General features: G+C 39.9%; 1 protein-coding gene across 1 annotated transcript in view; it reads left to right on the plus strand.

Annotated features, from left to right (window-relative positions):
- LOC119719682 (partitioning defective 3 homolog) overlaps positions 1 to 21,816 on the plus strand; it is a 70,460-nt gene that overhangs the window by 13,619 nt on the left and 35,025 nt on the right. Inside the window, exons 3-10 of the mRNA XM_038189177.1 lie at positions 3,217 to 3,490; positions 6,218 to 6,351; positions 6,956 to 7,120; positions 9,874 to 9,989; positions 10,828 to 10,953; positions 17,116 to 17,372; positions 18,009 to 18,148; positions 20,787 to 20,936. Coding sequence (XP_038045105.1) covers positions 3,217 to 3,490; positions 6,218 to 6,351; positions 6,956 to 7,120; positions 9,874 to 9,989; positions 10,828 to 10,953; positions 17,116 to 17,372; positions 18,009 to 18,148; positions 20,787 to 20,936 — 1,362 coding nt within the window. The remainder of the gene's footprint in view (positions 1 to 3,216; positions 3,491 to 6,217; positions 6,352 to 6,955; positions 7,121 to 9,873; positions 9,990 to 10,827; positions 10,954 to 17,115; positions 17,373 to 18,008; positions 18,149 to 20,786; positions 20,937 to 21,816) is intronic.

Consider the following 21,816-nt stretch of genomic DNA (forward strand, 5'->3'; position numbering starts at 1 on the left):
GTTGGACAGTGATTGTAATTTATGTCCTCGAGAGAGGTCAAGTATTGTCAAGATCATCTCTACTCATGGAAGAATATTACACAAAAAAATGCCTCTGATGTGGAATTCTCATTTGTATGTTTACTGCAAACAAACTCCTAGTGACAGTTATGTGTTACAGATGTTTCATTGCTTGTCTATGAGGTAGGGGAATTTGAACAGGAGGCAAGAGTAACAGATCTTGAGCTTTTTTTTATAGCTGCTTATTGAAAACACAGTTTCACTATTACTTTTTCTGAACCATTTACTTGTAGATCTACATGTATAGTATACTGTATTCAGAGAAATGATGTAAAACTCCTAGTCTGTAATCTCCTTGACCATTACTAGATGATGGATAAGATTTGAAGAAGACATTTCAGGTTCATTCACTGAGCTCTTAAATCAAAGCTCTGTCACGGGCATTGCATAACGCTGACGCCCTTCAGTTGGTATACAAGTAGTTCTTATGCTTTTGTCAATTTTAACAATAGATGTACCGGGTACATGTCATTATTGAAGGAATGTTTTGTTTTCACTCAGAAAAAAATGCTACGATAAGGACATTGTGTATGTCAGCATTTTATTTCAATGTCACATTTTTATTCTAAAATTTGGTGTTGGTCCAGTGGACTAGTCTTGTGCTCAAGTAGGATTAGATGCCCTTTCCTTCAAACCATTTGGACAGGGCTTTGATTGGTCTCTGCCTGTTGCTTCTGGCAGGCAGCTTGTGTAGCCCCCCATAACTCAAAGTCACACAACAAGGGTAGCATGTGGGAGACATTTAGGGTGTCTGGAACAAGCTGTTAAGATGTCCCACTTTGGCATTATTATAGGGCCATTAGGAGTGGCCTTGTGTGACATGTCTGTCTGGCTGGCAAGATTGTAAGATACAAGCGACTTGTATGTAACACATGTCCTGATTGGAACTCTCTCTAGACGGAAAACTACATGTAGACCTTGCTCATCCTTAAAGGGAATGTACATCATTTGCTTTTGCTGTAATTTTCAGAAATGGATGGAATTGGGGGGTTGGAAATATATAGCAAATACAGTTACACTGACTTTTTTGAGGTTTTGGGTTCGAAAATGCTATAAAAACCAAGAAAAACAATCATTTTCCTGTACATAGTCTGGTTCCCTGACTCCAAATAAGAAGAAACAGAGCAGTTTACATACATTGGGGAATTGTAAGGTCAGGGAACCAGTCTAGCTGGCTTGTACCCGTTCATAGGTGTGTAATTGATTGCAAACAAGTGCGATGGTCAATTGGGGCCAGTATTTGAAAAAAAGCCAACGCTGGTCGGCTGACCAGTGTTGGAAATTGATACAAAAATAGCACTTTTCTTGAAAATGACAGTATACCAGGTGCCATGATTTTACAGGATGCTTTACACTGTCATTCACTAACAGTCCAGCAAGGTATTTCAAAATGATTTGGTAGTTTTAATTTTTTGATGTTTGCAAATGTTGTATTTTCCCTTTGAAATCACAACGAGGTCAGGCAACACTGGCTGTATTGGGTGCTTGGCCAATGACAGTTGACTTCCTGTTGCCTGATTGGTCAAAGTTTTCAAGTACATACAGGCAGTATTAATGAAGTGCTGTTAAAACTTAAATCCTTCCAAATCTCAAGCTGGATTTTTGTTGATCTGGAGGGCCTTTCTCACCATCCCAAATTTCGGAAACACCGTTCACACTAGCATGAGTAAAACAAGGCTGCTACGCCGTGGTGCTCAAGTCAGGTAAAATCCAACCCTAGTCAAAGCTAGGATTGAAAGGTTCTACCATGGAGCTATTAAAGGGAATGCACATGTACAACATTTGCTTTTGCTGCAATTTTCAGAAATAAATGGATTTGGAGGATTAGTATGTTATAGCAAATATTGTTAAAACTGACTTGTTTCACGTTTTGGGCTTGCTTATGCTGAAAAAACTAAGAAAACCAATCATTTTTTTTGTAGTCTGGTTCCCTGACTCCACTTAAGATGAAACGGAGAAACGTACAGACTTTGGGGAATTGTAAGGTCAAAGAATCACTCTAGCATGTTTGTACCCCTTCACAGGTGTGTAATCTATTGCGAAGAAAATGCTGAATAATTAAATACGAAAAAATAGGAGCAGATTTTTTAAAAAGCTAGTTTTTTCCAACGCTGGTCGGCCGACCAGCGTTGGAAAAATACAGTTTTTCTTGAAAATGTCAGCACACCAGGAGCCACGATTTTACAGGATGCTTTAGACTGTCAATCCCTAACAATTAAGTAACGTATTTCGTGATTATTTGATCGTTTTTTGGTGTTTGCAAATGTTGTATCTTCCCTTTAAACAATAGCTCCATGGTTCTACTCTCCAAAATCGACAGCCGACTTGTGTCCAAACCATTGTCTGTTTGAACAGTTTGCCTAGTGTACCAGTGTTCCATGGCACTTGCTCCAGTACATGTACGGTGGAGACAAGACAATAGTGTGAGAAGGCCTTAGGATGAACGTGGCCACTTGTTTCCCACTGACTCTGCAACCTCCTTCCTCCAAGCTACAGTGCAGTGCTCTTCTAGCTGCAGTGATTAGAAAACTACAGAGAAATGTCTCTGTTTGTTTGTGTGGGGGTCTTCTGTGTAAACAGGCACTGATAAACACAACATGGCATGTTTACAATACGGTTATGTCAGTGTACACAAAGTCAGATAACATTCCATCTGCTCAAATACTCTCCAAAGAATTAACAAACAGACCAGCTACCTGAAACTGCCATAAATGTTGGGTGGGGATTAGTTTTGTAGGTCTGTAGCATTCATGGGTTTATGTTCACGTCTAACCCTCTTAAATTTAAAGTGGGAAGTCAGTATTCAGAGCAATATGGTAATGTAAAACCCTTTAAAACCCTGCACAGGTCTGTTTCAGGTGAGGGATATGACATGTAACACTGTGTCACACAGAGAGTCACTGCCCACAAAAACAGCACTGTGGAGAGCAGTGAACCATGACCGAATCTGCATGCTTGCCCTGAGCTTAACCACACCACAGAATTGTGCAGGGATTTGAAAATGTTATCCATACTCCACAGAAGGCTACCTCAAAGGAATTTGAAGTGTGGATGCTAACTCTATGGGCAAAAGTGGTGTTGCAAAACTTGAAGGGTTGTGAAGTGCAGAAGACTAGGAAGGTTGATAACCCTTATGTGGTTTTTTTTATTTTCCAGCTTATAGCCACCTTTGATGAGCAGGACGGGCCCCGCCACACCCACCTCATCCCCGACGGCACCAGCACCTGCGCCAGCTCAGTAGGCACGGCCAGCCCGCCGCTGACCTTCCACAGCCTGGACAACAGCGCCCACACGGTCTCAGCGGTCAGCGTCAACGGCCCGACCAACAACAGCAACAACAACAGGGTGATGCTGGCCAATCACTACGGCGACTTTGACGACACTGGTGACGACGTGGACGTGGTGGTGACGGGGGACGAAATTTCCACAGGTTGGTTTCAAAGACTTTAATTTCATTCTAGACCTTTAATCCAAGAGTGGTCCTTAATGATCAACCCATTAGCCCTTGAACTGCCCTAAACCGCCCTGCTCATTACTCCTTAGACTGCCTCAAACCGCTCTGCACTCTATGGTTTTATTGATTTATAGAGGAGTAAATACAATGTAACACAATGTAATACATTTTAATACAAGTGTTAAAGGGTTAATTTCAAGGCACTGCTGTCCAACTGAAAATGCAGACCAAATCTATTAAGTTTTGCCCTCCACGGAGGTACTTTGGTAAGCACTGTTTACTTATTTCTCTTCGAGAACTCGGGAGAAAAGTTCCCAAGCTTGCTGAGGTGGGATTTGGACCAAGGACCCGCTTGCAATTGCCTGCACGAGTTTGAGTTGGTCATTGGTTCGAGTCCTATCTCAGTATCTGTGCAAGTTTGTGAATTTTTGGAGATTTTGGAAGGCACTGATCATACATGTACAGTGCTTTGCAGTGGTGAAGGGTAAAACCTACTGTTAAATTTGACATTTCTCAGCAACTTGCCAGGCATAACACATACCATGTATCAAATTCTCAGCTTCGGTCAACATTTTCTTACATGTTGTAATATGGCCAGTTGCTTTGATACTTTTGCTAATATGAACATGTCATATCCAAGCCGTTATTTGTGTTAAATATTTAGTTTAGAGATACACTAGTATGCCATAACCGTATGCACACGTGGTAAAATTGTCTCTTGTTGCGCACTTATTACTTACAAGTGATCATACCCTGCAAGACCTTGAGATCTTACACAAGTAGTTATGACTTTCTGATCCCTGCCGAAATTTGTTGGGTATACCCCACATTTTTCCTCAGCTTTACAGCACAAATACCAAATTCCAACCTCTCCACACTTCCAAAATTCTGGCTTCACTTATTGAAGCATAACTCAAATATTTCCACCCTTCTACATCTCAACTCTTCCATTTCAATTTGCAAATGTTGCAGGCATCAGACAGGCTGTTGGGGGTACCCAATCATCTACACAATCCCCTCGAAATCTCTTCCAATTGCATTCTGGCCAATCCTCATAACCCAGACAGTGCAGCCTTGGGGGTTGTGAGTGTAGATGCACATGGAATTGGGTGGCCTAGAAGATTGAGCACCCCCTCGAGAGGTGCCCGGCAATTAGCGCTGGCTGGAAACACAAGGTCGCTGGAAGGAGGTCAAATCCTGAATACCTTACAGGATATTTTGTGCATTTAAAACAATGAGCTTGCAATTTGTCATTTTTTTTTTGTTCTGCGAAATGTAGGTTTTCATCAAATCAGGAATTTCTGTGATTTGTGGAAATGAAAGAATTTTTTTTAAAAGTCTCTACTCCTCATGATGGTGTCGATTTTGATCAATTCAGGCAAATGCCTGACTAGTTTTACTTCACAAATGCCTGTTTTTAACAATACACAGGGCTTGATAGTTCTCAGTTTTGTATGAAATTCTGAGAATGTGGCATGTTTTTTTTTTACTGCAAAGTGTCAAATCTTGTGTAGCTTTATACCCTAATAAATGAAATTTTACAATATTTGATAATACTGGGGTCAGTTGGACCAGTACCGGTATAAACCTATTTTGATCTCTCCTACCGGTAATATCATTCATTATCTGTTTTCTATGCATGCAAGCAGACATGATCAGAAACAGACTTTGCGCACCCTTTTCCAATATCACGACCTAGTTAGTTCATTACATTGACTTGATGGGCATTTAATGCATACCAGACTTGGGGCAAGTTTGTAGACTGTTAATTGACCGAGGGATTGACTTGTCTTGGGGGAGTTCAGTGGAGCATTGAGGAATATGACGGTGCATGGACTGAGGCAATATGAAGTAGGGCCAGGTGACTGGGCTGTGGTTGGGGGGGGGGGGGGGGGGAGGGGGAGGGTGGCAACCTGTCAAAAAGGACACAGCCTGATGTGGCCTAACTAATGGGAGAATGTCCGAGTACATACATGTATATGTACATAGGCATTTAGGTACATCATAGACAAAGGACATTCTATTTATACAACGCCTTATTTCACAAGCTTGGGGAGGTGCATTCTGTTCCTTGCGTTAAATGGTACATGTACGGCTAGATAGCCTTGTTTCAACTCAAGGCAGTGGTTGAGTAGCCTTATTTCGAGGCTGTGATCCCTCATGCAATCCTTCCACGAGTTTTGCAGTTTGCCCTTTCGGTGACTCTTTGTAAAATGGAGAAGGGGTGGGTAGGGGTTGGATGGGGGGGGGGGGGGGAGAGGGTTGGGGGGGGGGGGGGTTTCTAACCTTTACCATTTATGACACCCCCACAGCCTCATTACAGTTCATGTCATCAGGATGAAAAAAACAACTACATGTAGACATTAACCCATAAATTCTCGGCATTCTTGAACAATTGCCAAGTATATGTGTTGAATCATGCACTATGGGGGCTACCCTGGGGAATACATGTAATAGTTGACAAACTTGGCATGTCAGTTGAGCCTGACAACTTGTACTACATGTAGGTCTGTGCTGATAATAAATGTCCCGCAGTTGGTTTGTCCTTATACCACCTTATATTGCCTGGGAAGGCTAAGCCACCTTTCAGGTATAGACATGTACATGTACATGGTCTTACTAGTTTTTAAGCATAAATGTACAGTTTGCTAATAAAGTATACATTTGTGACAGCGAAGTGTTTACTTTTGTTCGTTCCTGCAGACCCCAAGCTCCGCGTCCGTCGCGGCAGCGATCCCATAATGCCCGTGGTCGTCAACGGCGACCCAGAAAAGTGGAACGGCACTGACAGCCAGCCAGTGGACTCGAATGCAAACAGTATCTCCAAACATGAGAGGGTAAGAAACAACAGCGAAAATGTTTTCCATATTTTAATATTGGGTTTAGTCTTTACTATTTAGCGTAAATTTTGGACACGGTACTCTGTCCTCGGGAGAATGTTAACAAGTTGGGCAAAGTATACTGTCCTAAAATTTCAAGAAAACACTCTCATCTTGTTCTTCCAACTCGTTTTATAGAAGGAATTGATAGTCACATAGTTTCGTCTGCAAACGCATGCAAGTATCCATTGTACCATGCAAAGGTTCAAAATCGTACATGTACTTTTGAGGTCGGAAGAAGTTGCATAACTGTACCACAACGAACCATATTAGGTAATGCATCTTGCAGTTTTCTGCGATACAGCATTCCATGGTTCTCCATTCCAACATTCGTTTTCATCGAGTTTATCAGCAGCATGGCCGATATCAAATTGAGGAGTCAAAGAAACTATGTTCCGTCGTTAGAAAGTGATCGAGTGTCAAGTTTCATTTTAATACCGCGAATTTTTCCCGAGATTTCTGCGGAAGATACCAACGTTAGTACGTGCCGGACGTCTGAAAAGTAATTTGTGCATGTCTGTTTTTAACTGGAGTGGTGTTTTTCATTTTATTTGTTCGTCAGCAACCGAGCTTGGAGATGATAAAGAAACGACGCAACAGCCGCGACAACGAATTGAACAGCGCCTTCCAGCGGTTCGGACGCAATTCCTCGCGACAGTCCATCTCCAACACGCTTGACAGCGACGTGATGTACAAGTGGGCCGAGGCGCAACAGAAAATGGAAAAGGTAAGAAAAAAAACCGAAAGACATTTTTCCTCCAGTCTTTTTTACATGTTGATTCTTGTTATTCATTAATGTTGTGGCGGTCTTCATAATTTGTTTAAAAAAAAAAAATGGTGTTACCATCTGCAAATATTAGGTTTTTAAGATATAAGGTTTGAAATAGGTTAGGGGAAAAGGAAATCAATTTCAATTTTCGACGCAACAACTGGGGTTGTTTTTATCTGACAAGGAAAAAAACCTTGTTCTCCCTGACAAAATTTGTCTGCAAGAAAAGCAGAACATGAAATAAAAGAGGCAGTCTTTAGCCAAGGGGTTCTCCTGTGAAAGAAGGGATGTGTGTTTGTCTCTTGGTATAAGTCAGAAATTCGTAATCTAATTTTTTTCAGCGTATTCAAGCTTTTTGCTTTGCAGTTTGATTGACAAAATTGTGTTGTTCTGAAAAACCGAAATTTGAAACTAGTTTCAGCGCTGTCTTTTCAAAAAGTGGTCCAGAATTTCTCTCAGTATATAAAATCTGACACCTGATTTTTACTGTCCCAATTTTTATTTTATCTGCTGTTTATTTTTGAACCTGTAGCTCCGAAGGGCCTGCAGTAAATCCCACACTGTTTGTAAACTTACAAGACAAGGCAGTGACAATTCCATACTCAGAAATGGCTTGTAAATTTACAGAGGGGGTGATGAAAGGCCGTTAGATGTACAGAGGGGGTGATGACATGCTGTTAGATTTACAGAGGGCGTGATGACAGGCCATTTGATTTACAGAGGGGGCGATGACAGATGGGCATCAAATAAAAGTGTGTGGTCAGGGGTAGTTAGTGAACAGTGCCTCAAGGCTCGTCTGGAAATTGTTTCTCGTTTTTCTTGGAGCCTGCAAAAATTGTAAAAAAGTCGGAAAACAATTGAAAATAGTTGACCTGAAAATAAGTAGTTGTCTTGGGGACGACACATCGCTGAGCAATTTCCAACCGCAAATTAGTTTCTGGCTGCCAACTATTATCTTAAGACCATTTTGGTTAACTTTGTTTACATTAAAACTACTCTTGATCTACTCCCCAAGCCACTTCAAATTTAATCAAGTTTTTTTTTTCTACGATAGTGACCTATTTTATTTTGAAGAGTGGACAGGTTTATTTGTCTCATCTCAGGTCCAGTTTGCGGTCGTTAATTTGAAGACAAATGGAAAAGGCATGCCAAGTGAATTTCACGCGAAGACAACTTTTTCTAAAAAAAAAACTTTCATTGTAATATAGACAAATTCCATTGATCAGCAGAGACTGATCTTTTATAAGTCTGATCTGAGACCATGATGGTTTTGCCAATAACAGCCGTGCCTGCGCAATGAAATGTCTTATTTAAAGTCTGACATATATGTACAACTGTACATTACACTCCCAGCTGGAATATGGATTGCGGTATTAGGGAGATATGCATGTTGTTGGCTCGTGTGCGAAGTGGGTGGTGCCTCCAGAATGGTCTGTTATCAACAGACTCCCACAAATTTTCTAAAAAAATTCACACAAGCAAGTTCTTGAAAATTGGACACCTCCCAAAACCTAATTACATTGTCAGTTTCCTGCACTGTGCCTGAAAGTTCACTGAAATACCGGGGCGTGATCTTGATTTATTTTCCGTATAAAGTGTAACTTTTTGCAACTTAAAACCACCTGTTGGTTCTTCGGTGTTTAGATAAATTCTCCTTCATCGTGAGATTTAGTGGACATTTGAAGTACATGGTCCAAGTATTTGTAAACCTCATCAAGGCTAAATCAACTTGGGTAAAACCCAGTAAGGCCATTACTTCTTTTGTGGCCAAAAAGTGGTTTGAACTGTGATCTTTTCCCTGAAGCATTGAGGACTTCTGTCTCCATTAACGTTTTTCACCGATTCACGACAGACGTCAGCTTTCAAAACTTTTTTTGGGGGGGAAGAATTTCTAGAATCAACATGGGGAATGTCTAGATGTTTTCAGTGCTTTGCGCTAACAGGGCCACAAGTGTTTGTGTTGTTAATGTGTATCGGTTGACATAGCTGAGTTGTTCATGTACCACCCTGCAACTTTGAGATGTCAATTTGTTGAAGTGGAGTCTGTCTCCAGAAAGCAGTTTTTTTCCCCCATGCCAGTACAAATGTTCCTGTTCCGAACTTTATATGTACAAACTGTAAAGACGTACTGTCTCTGCTTTGTTTTTGGTTTCATAGGGAAAACATTCTTTTCAATTCAGGTGATTCACAATGCAGTGCGCCACCAAGAGTTTGCCATGGAGAGTCCATTTTTTAAGTTTACAGTCGACAAAACACTGTCCATTTGAATGAGTGTCAGTAGACAACTTGAGCTAATTTTGTTATAGATTGGGGCATAGCGTCATAAAAAAACATCATATTGATTAAAAGGAAAAAAAAGGGCGAACATACATGTATATTCGAATCATACGCTTACGAAACTACTGACCGAAAAAAAACCCAACAATTTCAAATGTCCCGCGCTGCGAATTTGTCGACCATCTCCTACAATGCACTGGGAAAAATGAACTCTCCGTGGCAAACTCTTGGTGGCGCACTGAATTGTGAATCGACCCGAATTGCTTTTTGTTTTTTAAGCATTACAAATTTATTCACTTTTGGATGAGACATCGAATGGAAAAACAATTTTTGTGTGTGGTTTACTTACGGAATAACAGAGTTTGGCAATACTTACCCTTTTTTTTAACTCATGCTTAAACTCATTTTCATTTTTTATAATTTTTTTATTTCAGAGTAATGACACAAACGACGGCACGATCAACATGGAGATGGAAGAGATCATCATCAAAAATGACGGCACGCCCCTCGGCATCCAGATCATTGCACGGGTGGAGCATGACGATGATAGGTGAGCTGCAGAGAGGTCAAAGTTCAAAGTATTTGTTTTTTCCTCAACCATTGAGGGCGCTCTTTAAAAAATGTTTTTGGCAGGTACCATGTTTGTATAGAAGTTGCGAATATGGGGCATTTTTGCTTTAGGACCATGACTTCCAATATCACTTGGCCAAAGCTAAGATTGTGTCAAAATATTTTAAAGTTTAAGGCGTCTGTTACTCATTCAGTTGGATAGGTTTTTCTACTGAAGAATCGACAATCAAATTTGCTAGCTTTGTTAAAGGGAATGTACAACATTGCTTTTGTTTCAATTTTCAGAAATAAATGGATTTGGAGGATTAGTATGTTATAGCAAATATTGTTAAAATGACTTGTTTTACTTTTTTGGCTTGTAGAAGCTGGAAAAACCAAGAAAACCATTCATTTTCTTGTAGTCTGGTTCCCTGACCCCACTTAAGATGAAACAGAGAATTTGTAGACTTTGGGGAATTGTAAGGTCAGAGAATCAGTCTAGCAGGCTTGTACCCAATCACAGGTGTGTAATCAATTGCAATGAGTTTTTGCAGTTTTTGCAGCAGAGAGTTTGCAAGCAGTTTTTGAAAAAAGCCAGTTTTCTCCAACGCTGGTCGGCCGACCAGCGTTGGAAAAATACCAGTTTTCTTGAAAATGTCAGCACACCAGGAGTCACAAATTTACAGGATGCTTTAGACTGTCATTCCCTAACAATCCAGTAATATATCTCGTGATAATTTGGTCATTGCGTTTTTTGATGTTTTCAAATGTTGTATATTCCCTTTAAGTCAAAGTGCCATAATCCTCAAGTTGAATGTGTTCTCTTTGTTTTTGTCCAGTGCATATGGCTTGGTCATCCATGGGATTGAGACCGGTGGCCGTGCGGCCAGGGACGGCCGGCTCCAGGAAGGTGATCACATACTGACCATCAACAAACTGGACATCACTGAGATGACCTTTGATAGGTGAGTGGCTGTTATTGGGACATTTCTTAATTTTTTTCATTATCATTAAAATCCACGGTTATTTGTTTATAAATCTCTGAATTTTTTCCATAAACTCTTGAAAATGAGAGCAGTTTGCTGAAATATTGTATCCCTACAAATCAGTGTTTGATAAAAATGTTATTGGGGCTCTTGTCAAATTTGTTGATATTGCCAAAAAACCAAAAATTTATAAAATCCAAAGTAATCATTTTATCATGCCCCTGTCAGATTTAAAAAAAAAGTAAATAACAAGTTTGCTGCTTCAAATATCTTAAAAAAAAAAAAAAAAAAAAAAAACCGAAGTAGAAAAAAGAAATGTTTAAGTACTTCTGGTCTGTGACTTGGATGCACTGAGTTCAGGTTTTATGTGACAAAAGTTTCATTAGGTGTTAAAAAAAGTTTGTTTTTTCTTTGCAAACTTTTTCATGAAATCCCAGGATTTTGCAATGAGATCTACAAATGTGAAGTAAAAACCCCTCCCCAGTCCCCCATAAAAAAACCACAAGTTCTCATTGAGAACAACCCCAGAATGAGCTCAGGCTGGTGACGACTGAAAAACAGGTTGACATATAAACCCCTCACGACCAATTACCATGAAATTAAAAACAGGAAAGAAAGCCTACCCCTTTGCCCATATTTCACTCAAATCTTTTTGACAAGCCACTTGACTTTGGAACTGAACTGTAGCAGTCATTCAGGGAGAGGACTAGGGGCTATTTTAATTGCGAGATTGCCACACTGTGGGTGGAGTTTAAATAAAACTGTGAGGACTGAATGATACTCTTTTTTTGGGGGGGGGGAATTCTGCCTAGCTTTTGACTTTTTTCTATTAGTAATTTCTGCGCAATTCTGGTTTTGGTGTACATGTGCTTTTGTCGATACATAGCAATCTATTAAGGAATTAACAGAAAATAATTCACACCTGTGCAAATTATTTTCTGTTAATTCCTTAATAGATTGATCAAAACTTACAGTCCATAGTGCTGAAAAGTTTCCAGAAGTTAAAACCTTGTTGACCCATCACGAAGAGCCTAGATGCTAGAAGATTAGGAGACCTAGATTTTGCCTTGACCATTCTCTACTAAAAACTAAAACTTTCTCAAAAGTACAATTATGTAATACAAACCTTGAACAAATTTGAACTTGGAATCAGCATAACTTGTTACACTAAAATTGTGTACTGCCCCCCCCCCATACAAACAAAATCTCCCTCTTTAGGTCTTAAAGAGTATGTGAAACCTTTTTAACAATTGACACTCTACAAAATTCACTTCTAGATATTAATCAAAAAAATTGTCTAACGTTCTGATCTGAACAACATCTTCTAGATATTAAAGCGGAGTTTTGCAGACTTCCCTTTAATGGGAATTGTGATGAAAATTTATATATCGAACCATAATTTACAGTTTGAGGAGGTGTAAGGTCCTTTGTGAAACACGGTTTTTCGGTGTCGTGGTGAGGTTACCCGAACATATAAATTTGGACCCAATCTTGCCAACTTGGGGACTTTCAAAAACAAAGTCGAGCAGGTCAACGAAAGCAATAAATTACATCCGGAGATTAAAACTCTGCGACACAATTATTTTTGGTATGAAAAGCAAAAACAGAAAAGGTGTAGGTCATGTTTTGATATATTTTCTCTAAATTGCCATCATTTGTTGTGAAAGAGATGATTCATGTTTTGGCTTTCTGGAGGGAACAGTAATTCAAAACAGTGGCGTTGTTTTTAAAAACATAGAGAGATATATGAACAACTGTATCTTTAACTTTATTAAAGGTATAGTCCATCATTTGTAATTTGTGCATTTTGTTCGTTTGAAGCAACAATAGTGCTCAAATTCTAAAGAAGGGTGCTGAACAGCTAACCTGATGAAGTTTCAGCTCAGCTTCAGCTGTATATTCCGAGAAAAACAGCATTCTAGGATCTCGATTTCAATTCAAAAGTTGATGAATCATGTTTTGGATTGGGCCTGAATTCAGCGTCCGAGACACGTTCTCACTGAGCCGATAGCAGCTATGCGATGTCCCGCACTGATCCGACGAATTACAGCAACCGCGCGTGCGTTTGCGTCGTGCCAGTGCTTGCGCGCGCTTCGCCGAATAACAAAACGAGCTACTAATTTAAATTTCCTACGGTGCGTCTTAAGAAGCACCGTTGGAAAGGCCTTCTTTCGTTGATTACTTTCAAATGACAGCTTGCCAGAAAGAATAATTTCACAGGGAGTTTAGTCCCCTTACTATCTTTCAATTAAGTATGTTTTTCAACAATAATTACTCCAGTTACTTTTCGGATAGCTGCAAATGATGGACTATAGCTTTAAAATCATAGAGAGACACATGGACAACTGTATCTTTAACTTACGTAGAAGTGTTTCGTGAGCTTCTTGAATTTGGGTTTTGAAATGTGATAAGCAGCGGCCATTTCACTGTTTTGAGGAGTGAATATTTTGGCTAGCCCTTTTCCAAAACTTTCATTTTTTCAAATGTGTATTTGTAAATTTAAGAACTTTTTTATGAAGAATGTATTACTCCATCGTGTGTTACATGTAGCTTCACTTGGAACAAGACAGCGAAGCAAAAGAATAAAGCGAGAGAATATATTGATCACAAGCTTTTTTATTTTGTTAATTTTTTTTTAACCAGTTCTGGCACATTTTTATTGATGTAGGTTATGTTAATGCAATAGTCACAATACCTCACAAAAGTACACAACACAAAAAAACTGTCCTTTTTTGTTTATCTTGTATTGAAAAGGAGTGTCAACGTCAGAATTTTTTTGGTATAGTCGCAGAACTCGAAATGTCGTCATGACACAAAAGCTCCCCCACCCATTCCAGGACATTTTGACGACAGCATGAAAATTGAGCGATTCGTCAAATTACCCCGAATCAGTACCAGCACAGGCCAGGCTTTGCAAATGACAAAGCCACATTGCTGGGTGTCACCTAATTAGCTTGCCAAATGATATACATTGACCCTTTGAACCTTGACCTGCGCAGAGGGGCGGAGGTCGTGCAAGGTCAGGCCAGAGAGGGGATGAACACACCTTTGGGGTACCTGTTTTATGTGCACATGTAGCATATCTACACACTACATCCATGTACATGTATGAGTTATGGGTGTTGGTTATTGAGTTTGTCTGGTGTGATTAAAGACACAAGAGATGTTTGTCTTCGTTTAGATGTAGCTGGGATTGAATGTTTCAAAGCATACCGGTACAGTCGAAACGCTTCTTACAAAGCAAACCGTTTGCAAGTAGAAAGATTTGTTTTGACATGAAACCTCATTTTTAGGGACAAAGTTTGTGACAAATGTGAGTGAATTATTAAAAAAAAAACACCTTTGAGAACAGGGGTGTGAAATCTCAGCTTTATACATGTAGCTGATTTCAGCTTTTTTTTGTTTTGGATTTCAGCTTTTTTCCCTCACTTGCTGTGTACAAAAGTATGGAGATTTCCACAAGTTCAGCTTTTTTACACCTTTTTCAGCTGTTTTCAGCTATTTTTATCAGTGGTCACTCACACCCCTGTGAGAACATGAGTATAATCAAGGGGACAGACGGAATTTGACAGCATTTAACCCTAACAGAACTCAACCCATCAAACCCCAACGGCATGTTTTGTTGGAATCTGTAAGGATGGGTACAGTACCCCTAAAGCGACAATCTTTTACATTGGGTTGGCACACCTCCAGAAACAAAGTCAGAAATATGTGTGTGCAGTTTCCCACATGGTGTTGGAATTTGCCAGGATGGGTATGGTTCCTGGTAAACCATGCTAGGGAGATACTGGTAGGTTAAAGGGAAAATACAACATTTGCAAACATCAAAAAATAAAACTACCAAATCATTTTGAAATACCTTGCTGGACTGTTAGTGAATGACAGTGTAAAGCATCCTGTAAAATCATGGCACCTGGTATACTGTCATTTTCAAGAAAAGTGGTATTTTTGTATCAATTTCCAACGCTGATCAGCCGACCAGCGTTGGAAAAAACTGGCTTTTTTTTCAAATACTGGCCCCAGTTGACCATCGCACTTGTTTGCAATCGATTACACACCTATGAACGGGTACGAGCCAGCTAGACTGGTTCCCTGACCTTACAATTCCCCAATGTATGTAAACTGCTCTGTTTCTTCTTAAATGGAGTCAAGGAACCAGACTACAGGAAAATCATTGTTTTTCTTGGTTTTTATAGCATTTTCGAACCCAAAACCTCAAAAAAGTCAGTGTAACTATATTTGCTATATATTTCCAACCCCCCAATTCCATCCATTTCTGAAAATTACAGCAAAAGCAAATGATGTATATTCCCTTTAATCCAGAGGACACCTTTAAAAACCACCAAGGAAAAATATACATGTACCATTGTTTGAACTATTTCTTTTGCTGTCCCAACAAGTTCACATGCAGAGAAATGATTTACGCCAATCGTCCGGCCCCGAAATTCAGCTTGTAAAACGCGCCAATTAGCACCAACGGTTCCTTCAACTTCCCGTTCTCCCTTTTTCCCTCTTTTAATTAATTTGGCACCAAACCATGACTCCCCAACCCCAGTAGCGCATTCATCACCCAAGAAATATGTGACAAAATATCACAGTTCGGAACTTGCATCATTCAGAAAAAAGAAAGAAATTGAAGTTCCTGAGCCTGGGGTCAATTCCCGAACGGAAAATGTAATCGTGATATACCTGTCATAGCTGATTAATGGTTGTAGGTGTTAAATTTCCACAGACTAAGTGTCTGGGGACTTTTTCTGTCTTACTCGGCCACTTTTGTTTGTTCTTCATGTTATTTTTTTTTTAACAGTGTATGAAATTTCAGAATTGTACTCCGACAATGATTCGATATCTGCACAGAGCAGAAGTTGTTAAAGATAAGTTGCAGACTGAAGATAATGTTGGTTTTTCAGGAATTGGACGATGACGCCATATTTGGAATTGGTGACATTGGCTAGTTGGTACCGCACATGTAGATAACAAATTAATGCACATCTCTGACGATCTGAATTGGCAAAAAATGTTCAACAGGTGCTAGTCCCCAGTAACCCTAACCTTCCCAAATCTTCTCTGCAAAATCGAGGATTTTGCAGATTTGAGGCTATATATGGCAAAAATGTGTGGCTGATTTTGAAGGATGCACTGTGTCAAGGTCTTTAGGCCAGACCTTGTGTTGTTTATGCTCAGCCGTGCATAAATTTAGGCCTAGATTATACTTGAAATCCTCAGCACTGCTCCAGGATGTCACTGGCTCTGCCTCAACATAGACTAATTGCGGGAGGATTTTGCAGGATTGAGGCAGTGGTTACCCCTCCAAGGACCACATTCAAGAAACAACGGAGGATTTTGCAGGATTGAGGCTATATGCATATTTTACATGGAGGCAGTTGGAGGATTTTGCAGGATTGAGGTTGCATCCTAGCAAATATGCCTAGGGAGTTAGGGTTAAGTAATAGTGATTGGGATTCATATACCTTCCTTAAAATTATCACAAATCCGAATACCCTCAACAATCCAACAAAATCATCAAACCCTCTTGGTGTAGTTTGTAGGATTTTGGTGGGTTAAATTTACTCTTTCATTGCCCGCAAAATTGAAAAGTTTAACCATTAAGTGCCCAACTTCGAGCGTTTCTTGTAATTGTTCAAAATTCTGTAAGAAAAAAAGGTAAATAAGTTTTTCTCACTAAATTTGTTGTGTTTGCTCTCTGGTATATCCATGTTATATTGGACAGTCAATAGTAGTCACATACATGTACATAGTGATACACCCTAAAACACTGTCCTGCACACAGGGGAATTCCGCAATTTTTGCAGAAAATACGAGTGTCAGTGCTGTGCCCTCTCGCAAGAACTCGAATGAAAAAAATAAATACAGGTCGTACCAGAATAAAAATGATATTATTAGAAAGAGCGAGAGTGCCCCCTTATGATAACATGCTTACTATACCTCGTACATGTACGAGGCTTGGCGATTTTAAGTACGAACATTACCTCGTTCATGTACGAGGTTGGCACTGTCGAACTAACAAATATACCTCGTACATGTACGACTTTGGCACTGAAAGAGTTAACAGGACTGTATTGTGCCAATTCATTATCAGAATTGGCTGAAACTATTCTTTCTTTTTTTCATACGACATAGTGCCCAAGAGCTACTTCGTGACGCCATGCGCACCGAATCCGTCGCCCTCACCGTAGAGCGCGAGGCCCCGCCCCAACCAGAAGCCACTCCCCAGCAGGACGAGATCACAGACACGCCCAAAGTGCCCCCCACGGTGCCGGCCCGCGCCCCGGCCACCTCCCTCAGCAAGGAGGAGGCGTCGCAGAAGGTGCACAACATCATCGCGCCGACCAACACGCGGCGCATCGGTAGGAAGCTGTACGTCCAACTCATGAAAGGTCAGTAATTGGTTCCCTGTCAACTGGCGACCAAAACATATGTGGCCATTTTGGTTAATATTGTCCCTTCGGATGTAGTTTTATGTAAAATTGCGAAAATGACTGATATATAAAAATGCAATCTTTTAACAAGGTTTAGCATAACTGCTAAATTTTTCTATGACTTGACGTTAATCAGGGTTCGTTCGACCTTAACTTTTTTGTTCACTCGCCAGCTGGGCTACTGAAACAGACTCTTAACTAGCCCGCGGGCATTTTCACTAGCCCACTTTTTTTTCAGCTCAAATGCAAAATTGCGTATTTTCAGGCCCAATTCTGAGGCATTTTTGTCAGTGTTTTTAATAATCAGATCATTTAACCTATTAAAACAGTTGGTAAAATTAGACACAAATTGATGAGGTTTTCACTGAATTTAATGACTTTTTTCTAACTGTCCGTTCATCTTTGCCGTATCCCGCATCCCAATATTTTTTTGACTCGCCAGCAGGGCTACTTAAGGAATACCGTAGTTTGACTAGCCCGCCGCTGTTTTTACTAGCAGTTGGCTAACGGGCTATCACTAATTTCGAACTCTGCGTTAATAGCTCCCATCCATGTCATATTTGATTGGTACCCGGTATCACTGATCCCTCACAGGTCCCCAAGGCCTGGGCTTCAGTATCACCACCAGAGATAACGCCGTGGGAGGCAAGAACCCTATCTACATCAAGAACATCCTGCCCAAGGGGGCGGCCATCGCAGACGGAAGATGCAAACCAGGAGACCGACTACTGGAGGTAAAGTACTGAAGATAAGGGGCTTTTCCGGTTCAATTGATCTCTCCGAAGATGGCACTTTTAGCAATTTACTTGTAAAGTGATACTTCCAATGAAACGGGAAGTCAACTTGCACACAGATGTTGAAAAGAATCATTGTTTTTAAGAAGTTATGTAATAGGCCATCAGCCTGGGGGTTTGGTCAGTATCAAATCAGGGCACAAATGGTTGTTGTGCGCATGCGCAAGGTATACCGCCCCTAGAGTGGTAACCAGCATTTTGATGGACATTTTGAAAAAAAAAGGGTGATAACACCCAAAAAACTGCCACCGCTGCAATGCTATCACGTATTTTCCAACTCTGGATGTGTATACCTTGCCCAAAATCGCTATGACAATTGTTCACCTCATTTGATACCGGTGGCCAAAATTTTGGACTGAGGCTGATTGCCTATAACTGGGGAAAACTATTTTGGTGTTCTTTATTTGTTTGTTGAAAATATTTCACTGACCTGAAAACATTCAAATCGTGACAGTTAGAAGTGGTGGCATTTTCAATCCTGGAAGAATTTTCCATAAAAAAAACCCTGAGGACCTTACTGGGATTGAAACATCTTTCTAATTTTAACATTTTTTCTCAAGCAGCTCCCATTAGAAATATTAAACATCATTAAAAGGAAACCACATATTTTTTCCATCTTTTGAGAAAGACCAGTACAAACTGTAATGTGACCAACATCAATGTATCACCTTATTTAAAGACTGTGACCAAAATACCTCGGACCTTTTACCAAATGTGTTCGTCGTCATTCTTATCTGACAACAGCAGCATGGGAAGAGCTTTTTAACCATCAGGTTCACTGCTATCATTTTATTTCCTGAAAAACATTTTTTCCACCATTGCTTAGAATGATGATAAAGCCAAACGGCACCGAAATGTAAATGCTAGATTTGTGTCTGGTTTCAGTTACATTATCATTATCTTCACGCGGCATTTTGCTTTTACTAGGAAAGCCTTCGAAGAGAAAAAAAGAGATATGGATACAGTGTTTTATAGAATCCATTTGGAGAGAGTAAACCGTTGAAATGAAAACCACGACCGGCAGCAATCTGGTGTTTGTTTTCCCGGCATTATCTGCTAAATCCATTTGCAGATATTGTCAGGTTAGCACACTACAAGCAAGATCGTATTAACATGAACACCCAACCATTTTTGTTTGATTTCTAAATGCAAATGCTCGAGATATCTTTAAAACCGTTAACAAATTAAAAAAAGAAGGAAAAAGAATCATTTTCTCATAAGCATTTTTGCAAATGTGACCTGTTCTGTCAAAAGCAGACGCTTCTGGGCAGAGGTTGAAATTGAGATAGGGCCAAAAAAACGCTGTGGGGGTGATTTTTTTCCATTTTCACATTTTTGCATATTTGTAATCTTGAACATGCTGAACATGTCTAAAACATACCATAAAAGTTTGAAACCCTAATTTGAACTCTAAATATAGTATTTTTGATGATTTGTCGAGGTATATCAGTTAAGGAAAATTACTGTTTTGTGACGTTTGTGGCTACATGTATTTTCTCCGTTTTCTACTTTTCGACACAATGAACTTCAAAATAGCATAACTCTGCCCAGGAATGACCGGTTTCAAATATTAACCACCTATTAAAAGGAAAAACAACATATTTTAATAAGATGCAAAAATCTCATTGTTGACCTTATGCCCAGAAAAGTCTGATTTTGACAGAAAAAGTCACGTATGATCACCTTATTATAACTTTGGGGGCCTTTCTCCTTTTTTTCAGCTGTGTTACATAGTTGCGAATAAACAGTTTTGTTGTTGTTGTGACATTGCTTAACTTCGAACATTTTTTGTGTTAATATTCTACTAGTTAAAAGCTGAACCAAACGAAGAAATAGTTGTAATTTCCTGAATATGATTTCTTCCATCCAAATTTTTTTTTTTTCAACAATGAACCTTTTAAGAAATATGATAATTGCGATGCCTGTGCGATGACAGATCTGGCGAAAGACTAAAAAATAGCAGTGCTTTTATTAGCAATGTACAGTCAAGTGTGGATTGCAAACGCATATAACACATTAGCATATGAATGGTTCTGCTACACTAGTCAACTTAGCCAAGCATCGCTTAGATTACACTTGCCATATGTGAGATGTCTGGCAAAATGATATGGAAATGGGTACAGGACATGGTGGAGAAAAATGTCAAAAAAAAAAAAACCACCCAAAAACAAATGGGGGAAATTTTTGTCCGATTAAATGATATCTGTATTCTTTGATATGTCTGCTACACATACGTGTGTAGTTTAAAGATATAGTAAAAAAAATCATAGAATAAAAGCGTTTTTATTGACAAAACAACTTGCCATCTTTCACTTTCACGACAACAAGACTCGAAATGTTAATGGCCATTTTTCGCAGTATTTTTGTTTGCCATGTGGATATGTGCGAAATTTAAACAGCCATAACCTGTCGACTGCATGCCCTATTGAAGTGTAACAAACAGTATTTTCAGACAAATTCAGACATTGTCTCTTGATAAGTAATTCACGTCGCTAATCATATCTTAATCCAATCTCTGATTCTGTAATTCTGCCTTAATCGCATTGCTTAATCCTCTCCCTTAATCCCTTAATCCCAGGTCAACGGCATTGAGATGACCGGCAAGACCCAGAGCGAAGCGGTCTCCATCCTCCGCAGCGTCCGTCTTGGGGGCGTGGTCAACCTCGTCCTGTCCCGCCAGGATGCCAACTCCCCGTCCACCTCGGAGCAGGTCCTCCCAAGAGAACTGGTAGGTCTTAGGGAACGTCTTGAAACTTGAAACATTCTTTCGAGAATAGAGCAAATTCTAGTTGGGAACACAGGCTTTTCCTACTTAGGCCAAAAAAAAAATAGTCGGTCTCTGGTCAGACCGAAAGTTCGGAATTGATGCGGGGACGTGTTTTTGTGTGTTTTTTTTTTTTTTTTTTAAGCTTGAATTGTACAGACAAGGTGGGTACTATTTTGCTTTTTTGTGTCCTCATATACATTAGTGTCCTTTATAATTTGCCTTGGTGCCCTCCATTATTTGCCTTGACGCAATTTCCCCATTCCTTGGTGCTCCTTGGTACAAAAATTTGAGGAGGTGCGGTAATAGAGGGCGCTGTTGTAGCTTCCGTGGTAAATTTGAAGGGAAAAAAAAGGTTAACGCGCATGGTTAAAACCGAGGCGCGCGCTGACCAGAGACCGGCTATTTTTTTTTTGCCTTAGGGATGTAAGTCCTCTTACAAGTGCCTGATTTCAGGATTTTTGTTCAAATTGTAAAAAACATTTTGGCACAAACGTTTTCCTTTGTACCTCAGCTTTCAGGCAATTTTTTTTTAGTTGACTTACATCCCTGCCGTACTTGAAACTGCCTTGGAACATCCAGGGAGTTCTACAAACCTCGGCTTCTGATTCCGGATATTTTTGGCCCTTTCACTTGGACTTTAAATATTGTACATTGGGTCTTAAGTCAGTAATGAGTAAACAGTAGTACACTACATGGGTGAAGGGCAAACCGAATTGAAATTTAGATCATTTGAAGTGGCCTGCTGACCCTTGCAAGCTCAGAAGTGAACAAGTGCAGACCTCTGCTCTTATGGACAGGAGGTCCTTGGTTCGACTCCCACGTCCTGCAGACTTATGAATTT

This window comes from Patiria miniata, unplaced genomic scaffold (assembly GCF_015706575.1).
Source record: "Patiria miniata isolate m_02_andy unplaced genomic scaffold, ASM1570657v1 HiC_scaffold_8, whole genome shotgun sequence".
Taxonomy (NCBI): domain Eukaryota; kingdom Metazoa; phylum Echinodermata; class Asteroidea; order Valvatida; family Asterinidae; genus Patiria; species Patiria miniata.